The following is an 11,791-nucleotide window of genomic DNA, read 5'->3' as shown; positions in this document are numbered from 1 at the left end:
TCTCTATGGGCCTTTATTCTTCGGTGGGGAGGTGGAAAAAATTCGACATTTGAATGTTTCATTCCTGTAAACCTCAAATCAAAAATGCTGGCTCAGGATTTTTTGGGTGAGAGAGTGAGAGAGAGTACTGAGAGGCCTAATCAAAGACCATCAACCTTATTTCTGGCATCCCTGTTATTGCACAAGCTTATTGAAGACTCAGGGTGTCAGATATGCCCCTGCAACCAGAGCGGGGAGGGAAGAATATGCTTGGAGCAAACTGAGGCCTAAGCCTCTGTTCTTGGTGACACCATTGTTACCAGAGGTTTTTTTCCCAGATACCAGGTCGTCCATGAGGTTGCTGGTGACATGAGGATGTCACTTCCCCTGTAGTCTGGAAATGGCACTTCTGTATTGCCTGCGACAGAGGTCTAGGCCGCTGTTTGCTGCTGGTAATTCCCTAAGGATCCCAAATGCCCGCCAATGACGAGCAATCACCTGCCAATTCTTGCCGCTTCCCACCGAAATTCAGCTGGTCGACAGGCAGAGGCAAACCGATAGAAAAGGGGGCCAAACCAAATCCCCTCCTGATAAGGTCATTTTTGGCCTGAGGCAGAAGCACCCACTACGCAGCAGGGGGATGATCTAGCTGTTACAGCCAAACTGTATGAAAAGGATAGACCAAGATCCTTTCTGTCCCACAACCAGGCCTGCAATCAGATTGGAAGAAATGCTAACAAATCACCTCCTTCTGGAACATGTAAATATAACCATTACACACATGCTCAGAAAGGACCCACTCGCCACCTTGTTCTTCAGTTTCTTTCTGGAGGTTAAGCTTTTTACCAAACAAATCCCCTAAAAGAGATCCCAGCCATGTCCTGGGGGTGATGTGCAAATTTCCCCTGCTGGCCAGTCCTGAAGCTTCCTGCGCTTGCAATATGCAATGCTACTTTGAATACTGAATGAGCAGTTTTGCCTCATGACACAAAATCTGCAGCAACAGAACAACGGGTGATCGTTTCACAAACGTGATACTCTGACTTTTCTTCCTACGGGGCCCAAAAGAACCAGACACTGTTCTACTCTCTGCCATTCATACTCATAACAACCCTGTGAAGTAAGTGTGGCTGAGAGGGTGGGACCAGCGTAAGGTCAAACAGCATCCTGCAGGTGGAGAATGGGGATTCAACCCTGGCTCTCCCTGATCCTAGTAAGAGATTTCAGCCACTACATCACACAGGCTCTGAAAGGTCAGGAAAGTGGAGAAAGACCCTCCATGGCTGCCTGTCTATTTCCTCGCAAAACTCAAAGAGCAAAATCTTATTTTCAGGCCCCAAATGGCTTGCAGTTGGAGAACACAAAGGACCACTTCCTCCCATACTGTACATCCCATCTATTAATGTTTCCCTCTCGGTTCAGATCCTCCTGCTCTCCGCACCCCTGCTTAAATCAGTGAGGCAGGTGGTGCTCAGAAACACGGCTTGTCAATTTGGCATCTTACCTGTAGAATGCCCTTCCCTTTGAGGCTCGCCTGACACCGAGGTGCAAGGCCAAACATATTCTCTTTTCCCAAGTGGTTAAAAGCAGGGTTGCTCGTCAAACATTTTGATTGTTTGCCCCTAACCTGAGAGAACACAGGGTTTAACTTGAGGGTTTATTGCTGGATTTTTAGGCTGGGTTTCTTGGAACTTTTAATGATTCTATGCTGTTTATGGCTTTATCATGCTTCACTTTGTCAAACACTTTGAATTGGGTCTCTGGATAAGTGGTGCAGAAATGTTCCAGCCTATAGGGAGGGGGCTGTGGCTCAGTGGTAGAGCATTTGCTTGGCATGCAGAAGATCCCAGGTTCGATCCCTGGCATCTCCAGTTAAAGGGTCTAGGGAGGGAGGTGATTTGAAAGACCTCTGCCTGAGACCCTGGAGAGCTACTGCTGGTCTGAGTACACAATACAGACTTCAATGGACCAAGGGTCTGATTCAGTTGAAGGCAGCTTCATGTGTTCATGTGATAAATAAATTCATCCAAGGAGAAATGATCCTTAGTTCTTGCTTTGTCACTTTCATTCAGAGATTCCCAGTTTTTTTATTGCATCATGGGTGGGCGGGGGCCCTGCTAGTCATTCTGAGCTCCCCAATCCAACTGCTGCCTCACTGTAAAGAAGCTGGGATGAAATAAAAAAAAAAATTTGCTTCACTAGTTCTGCAAACTATTATCCCAGAACAATATTAGCAGTCTTCCAGACGAGATGACCGCCACTATAATTATCAAAATCACTGTCATTTCCTTACCCAGTCTCAGTTCCAATAGCTTTCTAGAAGAAAACAGAAAACAAACCAGAAATAAAATCTAAGTTCTGCTTATAAAGCCCTCTGCTGAACCACTCTCAGCTAAAATGAGGGACTACAGAGAGGCAATTTTTGTATCAGTACACAATATCTCTCGAATTTGATACAAAGAAGCAGGTTGAGATATGAAAGAAAAAGTCCCTACATCCACTATTGAAAAGAATATTGACACAATCAGGCGCCATCTGAGCCTCCTTCTTGAAACCAGGCAGAAACTAAGGATGATGCTGTAGAGGAGACCCTGGACAGTACATGTGGAGAGAGAGGTGTTCTTGGATTTCACTTGGCAGAGTCTGAGATGTTGCTGCTGATACAGATGGTGCTTCTGCTCGTGGTGTATGAAGTACATAGCATGAAGTGCACGGGGAACATTTCCCCTCAGATTCCACAACAGTGGTATCAGCCAGGTGAAATCCTAATTGGTGGAATTGTATCTCATATTGCTTGTACTTCCCAAGAACTTCTATTTGAGTGGCACCCTTCCCAGGATGATACATGTTTTCCTGTGTAAGGACTTCATGGCTCCACTAATATAGAGTTGATGATGATGTCTGACTTTATTTTAGCAATTCTGTAGACTTACAAAAACTGAATAGGCATTTTTAATAGTAATGAGGCAGGATGAGGTGCCAAAGGAACATTTTACCAGGGACAAAGAAACTTTGATTGCTCTTCTGAAGGAACAGGTTTTTACTATAAATATTGGCCCTTTCACCATTCATTGGATCCAACCCCAAGCCCTTCCTTATGTAAGGTCTCCTCGCTTTACTTCCAAGAAATGCTGATCCCTTTTCCTCCCTTCTTCACCCTGCTTCTACCAGACATCACCCCTCAGGATAGGTAAATATTGCCCAAAGTACCCTAACTCTATTTGCACCCCTCCACCCTTTATTTCCTCCAGTTCTTGTGTGAATTGAGCATTAATAAGTCATTTAGCGCATGTGTGATTCTTCTTCTTATCTTTAAAATTATAAAAATACTATATTTTGAACCCCTGTCTCTTTTTTAGTTGTTTTCCCTAAGCCGCTTATCCAGATAAATGCTGGTTAAATGATCCCTAAAGTTGCCCCATCCTCTTGCAAAACCTAATCTTCATGCTAACTAACCCAACTAAAATGGAGTCAGTGTGGTGTAGCGGTTAATACATGAATCCTTTGGGTGACCTTGGGCTTGTCACAGTTCTCTCAGAACTCTCTCAGCCCCACCTGTCTCACAAGGTGTTTGTTGTTGGTAGAGGAAAGGAAGGCGATATGAAGCTGGTTTGAGTCTCCTTAATCAAATAGAGGTAACTGTGGTATAAAAACCAACTTTTCTTCTCTAATTAGGATAAAATATGAGGGCATATGTTAAACAAATTAGAAATAGATTAGAAGGAGAATACAAACAGTTTGGACAAAATAGATTCAGAATATGTATGCAACAGTAAAACTCAGAATCACTGAATGAAATTACTTGGCAGTATGCTGGAGAAACATAAGAAAGTAATTCCTCACAGAAAACATGGGACTTGCTGACACACACTCTGTTGAAGGATGCTGGATTCTGTGACTTCAAGGGGTGCAAAACAAATTTGTGGATCTATTCAGGGGCATTTGTGTTGCTAACTAAGAGGAACCTACAGTATCCACTTGAATGCCAGTCATTGGTGGGCAGTGGGAATGTCTGATGGTTCATTGTCCAGCTTGTGGGTTTCCCAGTAGCATTGTGCTGTGGGAAATGAAAAGTGTTCCAGATGAGCCATTTCTCAGATTTAGTTGGGGCCCTATTGTGTTCTCAGATCCATCTGTGACCAATACAGATGCCGTATGTTGAAGAATTCTCTTTTTAAAGGATAACTGATTTTGGTTGCAGCTTGATAACAAAGTTCTACCAGCACATCCTCACTTTGGTGTTTGCCATCCATGAGATCAACAAGAACCCCAATATCTTGCCCAATGTCACTCTTGGGTTCCACATCCATGACTCCTATATATATCTGAAATGGACCTACAGGACCACCCTGGACCTACTCTTCACATCACAAGAACTTGTCCCAAACTACAAGTGTGGCACCCAGAAAAAAATGATCGGTGTCATTGGGGGATATAGTTCTGAAACCTCAACAGACATGGCAACTCTCTTAAGTCGTTACAAGATCCCACAGGTATGATCAGAGAACTCTGATTATTTGGACTTCCACAAATCTCACATGCAATTGAAGACCCCTTTTCGATCTAGGCCCAAGGGTTTAAAAGAGTAAGCAAAAAATAGAGGGAGAGGTGAAATATGTTACTTTGCATTTGGGTGTGATATGCATCTTGAAGTGAGAGTTGTCAGGAAGGATTTCACAGGATGGATGTGGAATATTCCACTTGAATATGTTGAGATGATTTTTTTTTGGGGGGGGGAGGATGTTGCAATACTTGATTCTCTTCAATGCATGGTTTGATTATTGGCCAATTCCATCCATCTGCTGGATAATCCTTTCTAAGTACTGTGAACAGTTACTTTTTATTATTACGGTATTAAGCTTATTACGGTAGCTACTCAAAATGGAAGCAAAGAAGGATTGCAGGGAAAAGGAAATGTGGAGGATTCAAACACATCTGGCGACATTTGTCTGTGGGTTTTGGCATCTCAGATTATGAAGAACATTCTTACAAGGCAACATTTTTGTTTCTACTCAGAATCCTCTTTTGAACACCAAAACTAGAGGTATCTGGTTCTTCTGGGATACGACTAAAAAACTAAAATCAGCTTCATGACTCCAGTTTCCACATCCAGGCGGGATCTGAATAGTGTCAGGGAAAGTCATGATCAAAAGGAGGGACAATACAAATCAATATTTTCCCCTGTATTGACCATATGCTCCAATTTAAAAAAATATAAATTTCAAACATGGTCTTCTTGAATCCAATCTGTTTAATGCCAGAATCGTGCCCATGAGCAAGAGCACTGCTGGATTTTACATAGAATATAACACTGATTAAATGGCATCTTGAAACCAAGGTTCTGTTTCACTCACAAGAATTAGTCAAAAATAATTGTCAGATTAGCATAGAAAGTTACTGGTGAACAAGCAGTAAGACATGGCTCAGTAGGACAGCAACTGCTTGTTATAGAGAAGGTCCCAGGTTCAATCCCCAACATCTCCAGTTAAACTGATCAGGCAGTACTTAATGGGAGAGACCTCTGCGGAAACCCTGGAGAGCCACTGCCAGTCAGAGTAGAAAATACTGACCTTCTTCCAATGAAGGGATTACAAATTCTTGCTGAACAGCTATACCTGATACACACTTAGGCAATATGATTATATGCCCCAAAAAATTGACAAAAAGGAATCAATATTGTGTGAAATATCTTCGACCCAAACTACAGTACCATAAAGTATCATTGGTTCATTTTTCCCCAAAAAGGTTTTAATGGCTTCCGGATAATTCGTACCTCTTGCTGTGTGAAAGAAAAAAAAAGACAAACCATTTAGATATGGGGATATCTTTTGAGAAATACATTGAAATTGGGCATGACTGACATTTAAATTTTGATCTTTTATGTATTTTTTATAATATTTGTTTTATCCACACTATAAGCCACCTTCAGTTCTTTAAGGTGAGAAAATGGCTAATAAATATTTTTAAAAAATAAAACAAAAATGTAAAACACTGCCATGGATCCAGACATGTTCACTAGCTGCAGCTGGAAACATGCAGGAAAAAGAAGATGTGCAACAGTCTGGAAAACAGTCTTTTATGCAGTTTATGTTTCCAATATTATAGGACCAAGAACTGAGGTAACATTTAAAGAGCTTCTGAAACAAGAAGGTGATAAATGAAGTATTCCTATTCTCCCTCTGTAACATGATTTTTTTTCTTATTAGTTTTCTTTTGGCTCATTTGAATCAGCAGTGGATAACCCAACCAGTCTCCCTCCCTTTTACCGCACGGCCTCCCAAGAAGCCCTTCAGTACGAGGGAATTGTCCAGCTATTTCTGCATTTCGGCTGGAAATGGGTTGGGCTCTTCACTATGGATAATGAAGTAGGAGACCGTTTTTTGCAAGCATTTGCGTTGATGCTTTCCAGGAAAGGAATCTGTGTGGCCTTCATAGAAAAAGCCATAATACAGGTCAGGTGGGATAACATAAATTTTATATTAAAATATTTCGACAGTAGTACTACAGATTTCTTGGATAGCAAAGCCAATGCAATTGTTCTCCATGGAGAAAGTGCAACCCTTGCCTGGCTGGCAACCATTATGTCTATTCCCACAATTTTAATGAATGTGACAGGTTCTGATTATGTGGTGAGAACCTCTACAGGAAAGGTGTGGATTACAACAGCCCAGATTGACTTTGCATTCACTATTGTACAAAAGTTATCAAATATACAAATATTTCATGGTGCTCTTTCCTTCACAATACATTCCAAGGATATCCTAGGATTCCATAAGTTTCTCCAACAAATAAAACCTTCCTGGGCAAAGGGGGATGGTTTTATCAAGACATTCTGGGAACAAGTCTTTCAATGTGCATTACTAGATTCCATTAATAGAACAAATTTGGAAGACACATGCACGGGAGAGGAGAGATTGGAGACTGTCCCGGCACCTTTTTTTGAAATGACCATGAGTGGCCATAGCTACAGTATCTATAATGCTGTCTATGTCATTGCACATGCTCTACACATCTTGGCGTCTGCCAGAACCAACCATAGAGGCATGGAGGAAGGGGTTAGCCTGGCTTCTCTGAATGTGCCGCCTTGGAAGGTACTTGCTCTTCATTGACAAAAGAAAATCCCCTATCATGCTGAGGGTTGCAAAGAGATGGGGCCGTTGAAAAAGTGTTACTGACAATTCGAGATCACCTCTGTGTGAAAACCCGGAAGTGACATCAACCCCCTGTCCCCAGCATGATGCTGTCAGAATCCCCCAAAATTCCATGGTAAAACCATGGAAATTATGGGAACTCCTTTGGGGTCAGGGAGTATTTCCCTCTGACTAAGTAGAGCACAAATCTAGAGATGGAGTTGAAAAGTGAGAAATTACATCTCAACACCTGGTAAGCTCTGACCCTCTGTCATTTTCTGACCAGCTCCTGCAGACTTTGCTTCTCTTCATGCTTCCTTTGGCTTCCTGCAGCTCTGTAGGGTAGGTGGGGGCATGCCTATTGCCCTTGTAATGCAGGGGTGGGGAACCATTGTTCCACCAAGGGCCATTTGGAGGTTTATAACATCATTCATGGGCCATACAAAATTATCAACTTAGAAATTAGCCAACCCAGCCCCAAGCAGGCAGCTACCCCAGATGACTCCCCTCCCTTGTGGAAAGCAGGTAGGCAACCAACCGGTGGCATGCTTGTCCACCTGGTGGCACAGGATGGTCTTTTGCACCAGATGGGCATAGCCGTCCAGCCATACGCCACTCCTGCTCCGCACGGTCAGGGCAGGATTCCACAGCCGGCTCCTGCTACCTCCGCCTGCAGGGATGAAATGAGGACACACTGGCTAAGAACTCCCCCCACCCCGTGCATTCTGGCCCTGCCCCCTTTAACACCTCCATTGTCGCCACTTCCACACCCAGGCCTCTGGAAGTACAGAGGGAATACGTTTCTCCATGGCCCGGGTGGGAAAGGGTTAACACAGTTTCTTGGGCAGTCATAGAAGCTTCATACCTGATGACTCTTCCTTTCTTTTTCTGAGCAAAACAAAATCACATCTGCCTTGAATAGAGGCTGTTCCTGTCCACAGGAGGGGCGGATCACCAGTCTTAGATCCTTCTGAGCTAGAGATCTGCCAGGACACACAAAGTGCCAGTTCAAATGATTTCATGGGCCTTAAAAGACCCCTAGGCCTGGAAGTTCCCCAACCCTGTTCTAATGGATAGGCTCATTTGCGTATATATAGCGATATGAATGCTGCTGGCCAAAAAAATGCACTCTGGATGCAGCTAAACCAAAACGGATTTTTCTGGAAGCTCCTTCAACAGTATTCATTCCAGAAACACCCCGAATCAAACTTCATTCCTTTGTCCTGTAACTGGCCATGGAAGCTTATTCTCATGAGCAACCAAAATACTTGAATCCATAGAAAACCTTCCATCTTTGATGAAAGTAATCTAAAAATCTGTTTGAAACTAAAAAGTATTGGTGAGGTCATTCCAATCCATGAAAATCACTCCAGGTTCCCTGATACATTTTATCTTTCTACTAAGCTCCACGCACTTCTTCAGAGAATTGCATTCAACAACAGTGCCGGAGATGAAGTGACCTTTAATGAACATGGAGAATTGAAAGGTGGATTTGATATTACCAATATGGTCACTTTTCCAAATGAGTCCTATGTCAGAGTCAAGATCGGGAGGCTGGATCCTCAGGTTCCACTTAGTAAAAGAGTTACCATCGACGAGGACAGAATTCAGTGGAACAGACACCTCACACAGGTGAGAAAAAATCTCCACTGTCTCTCAAAATATACAAAACTTTAATGAAATGAGTAGACAGACGCTTTAAGGAAGATAGCAAACAGACTCAACAACCTTTTTAGTCCACGAATTTTCTGATTGAGACACGGGCTGCCCATTCCTGAGCTTTCCATGGCCGGGGACTGAGGCGTGGCTGAGGCGCTGCTGCGGCACCTCCAAATCTGGTTCCTGGCATTTTGGAGGCTTTTCTTTTTTAAATGGTGCATTTTGCTCCATTGAGAACAGCAAGGCTAACCCTGCAAAAAAGCCGAAAGGGGACAGGAAGCTGCCTATCGGCGGCACCGCCCCCCAGCACGTCTTAGCAACACCCCCAGGATACCAGCGCAGGGCTTTGTGCTGGTGGAACACCGGCGGAAGGCCCATCCACCGTCCATGGGTGGCGCTGCCCTGGCAGCAGTGGGAGACCAGTGTATGGGCCTCCCCACCACCACTGGGGCCACTCTGCAAGGCATAAGTTGCCAGCCGCTGGTGCAGGGGCCCCCAATGCCGGTTCAGCCCCTTCCTGGCCACCAAAGGACTTTTCTCCTAGAGATTCAAGAAGGGGCTGTGAATGCCACCCTCACTGGGCACGCAACATTTCAATCTCTGTTGATTCAGTAGTCTTCTTGGTAACGTGTACTCTCCCTTGATATCAGAGATATTACTCTTCCCATTAACTTGACAACTTTTTACAGCTATTGCGAGCCAAAATACTCCCCAAATCTTCTCAGTTCTACCTTCTCTTTTTCTTCAATGACAGCTGCCTCCCTTATCTGTGTGTAATGAAAACTGTAAGCCTGGTTTCAGCAAGAAAAAGAAGGAAGGGGAACCGTTCTGCTGCTACGATTGTGATCCGTGTCCAGAAGGGAAAATATCAGACGAAGAAGGTAGGAAATGCTCTTATTCATATGACTCCCGTTGAAGATCCCAATATGTTTTTTGGACTGATTGCCTGAAGGGAGGGCATTTAAACATCTGCGCTTTGGGGACACATGAAAAGGCTCCTCGGTATTGAACATGCCTTGCGTTGCTGCATTTATTTCCAGAGATTTGTGTTATACTTTTTAGAAATAATGGGACCTTGATTCTAAAGAAAAGACATCTCCCGGGCAGAAGAAGGGCATAGTTCTGTTTTAATGAAAGAGATAACCGGGTATGAGATTGAGAAGTATCACCATGAACACCGAAATACCCAGAAAGGTCCTTTCACCACAATGGGATTAACACTCTCATATCAATATATGTCTATAGCCTGAAAGTCAATGCTAGGATAGGTTAACAAAACTGTTTTAATCAAGGGTTGCAAATGACAGCACGTAGGCCAATAAACATACAAGGTCACTAAACTTCAATAACTGTCACTAAACTTCATACATTTGTTTTTTATTATCTACTTAAAATTCTATGAACCATGACAGTTACCCAGGTTGGAAGCCATTTCGAGGGTGTCTTCATCAGCCCACTAAACAGTTGCTACAAAGATTCATAAATAATTGACAACTAACACATATTTACACACTGTAAAAATCATGGTGTGACTAATAAAGAAACCTACCAGTTTCTAGGAGAAACTATCTAGTAGTCTTCCCAGGTATAACATTATTTTACAGTCTCTTCAGTGTTCCTGAAAAGAAACACATCCTAACTGTATCTGATTACATAAAGGTGAACCAGCTATAGAAGAATGTCCGATTAAAGACACCTACTATGGAACAGATCTTAAAGGGAACCAACTATACAAAACGTTTGCATTTCAGGTTGATTGTACACAGCATAGTGATTTTTTTGTTATTTCATCAAGGGTTGACCATAAAAGGTTAGGTACTATCTCATAAAATTGTTTTTATATGATGAATGTGTCTAAATAGGTTCTCTTCTCCTTTCAGACACAGATTCCTGCATGACTTGCTCTGATGGTCATTATCCAAACTTGGGACAAGTCCAATGTATTCCCAAGATTCCAAATTTCCTTTCCTTTGCAGAACCCTTGAGCATAATTTTAACCTTTTTGGCTCTCTCCTTTTCCCTGATCACAGCCCTGGTGCTCGCAATCTTTGTCAAATACAAGGACACCCCCATAGTTAAAGCCAACAACCGGAGCCTCACCTACTGTCTACTCATCTCTCTCCTTCTCTGCTTCCTCTGCTCCTTGCTGTTCCTTGGAAGGCCTAATGAGGTGACCTGCCTCCTCCGACAAACGACTTTTGGCATCATCTTCTCAGTCGCTGTTTCTACTGTCTTGGCGAAAACGGTTACAGTCGTGGTGGCATTTATGGCCTCTAAGCCAGGAAACGTTTTTCGAAAGTGGGTGGGGAAGCAATTGGCATGGTCTATTGTTATCTTTTGCTTCTTTGTTCAAGTTGGCATTTGTGCTGTTTGGCTAGGATCTTCTGCTCCATTTCCAGAAGTGGACATGCATTCACTGCATAGAGAAATCATAGTGCAATGCAATGAAGGGTCAGCCACCATGTTTTACTGTGTCTTGGGCTACATGGGATTTCTGGCCACCGTCTGCTTCATTGTAGCATTCCTGGCCAGAAAGTTGCCTGACAGTTTCAATGAAGCCAAGTTCATCACCTTCAGCATGTTGGTCTTCTGCAGTGTTTGGCTGTCCTTTCTCCCCACCTACCTGAGCACTCAAGGAAGAGACACTGTGGCCGTGGAGATCTTCTCCATCTTAGCTTCCAGTGCTGGCTTACTAGGCTGCATCTTTTTTCCCAAATGCTATGTCATCCTTCTGAGGCCTGAGTTGAACAAAAGAGAGCAGCTGATCAGGAAAAATCATTAAACCCTTCATTCATTTGTTCTGCAGCTGTTATCTTTATCTGAATCTATTTAGTTTTTATCTGTGGCTATTTTGTTTTTATCTATTTATTTATCTATTTATCCGTGGGTATTTAATTTTATGCATAGAATGAAACCCAGAAACATTTCCAAGAAATTATTCTGTAATAGGCATCTAAGACACATTTAGAGAATTCTTCGGTAGGGAGGTGGAAAAAATTCGACATTTGAATGTTTCATTCCTG

The 11,791-nt window shown here is 43.0% G+C and overlaps 1 protein-coding gene across 1 annotated transcript; it reads left to right on the top strand.

Moving 5' to 3' along the window:
• The first annotated feature begins 2,627 nt into the window (after window positions 1-2,627).
• On the top strand, window positions 2,628-11,550 carry LOC130490296 (vomeronasal type-2 receptor 26-like). Its single transcript, XM_056864123.1, has 6 exons — window positions 2,628-2,836; window positions 4,181-4,472; window positions 6,186-6,431; window positions 8,532-8,741; window positions 9,523-9,649; window positions 10,649-11,550. Exons 1-6 carry the CDS (start codon window positions 2,628-2,630, stop codon window positions 11,548-11,550), a joined length of 1,986 nt encoding a protein of 661 aa, XP_056720101.1.
• Window positions 11,551-11,791: the final 241 nt, after the last annotated feature.

Source organism: Euleptes europaea, chromosome 18, assembly GCF_029931775.1.
Source record: "Euleptes europaea isolate rEulEur1 chromosome 18, rEulEur1.hap1, whole genome shotgun sequence".
Classification (NCBI taxonomy): Eukaryota; Metazoa; Chordata; class Lepidosauria; order Squamata; family Sphaerodactylidae; genus Euleptes; species Euleptes europaea.
Note: the sequence above shows the minus strand (reverse complement) of the source record. Positions and strands in the feature narration are given on the sequence as shown.

Excerpts from the sequence above, each read along its gene's own strand:
- LOC130490296 (XM_056864123.1), top strand. The coding sequence starts at position 2,628 with ATGTTGCTGCTGATACAGATGGTGCTTCTGCTCGTGGTGTATGAAGTA. Across the intron at positions 2,837-4,180 it reads GATGATACATGTTTTCCTGT|CTTGATAACAAAGTTCTACC; the intron begins GTAAGGACTTCA and ends TTTTGGTTGCAG. Across the intron at positions 9,650-10,648 it reads GAAAATATCAGACGAAGAAG|ACACAGATTCCTGCATGACT; the intron begins GTAGGAAATGCT and ends TTCTCCTTTCAG.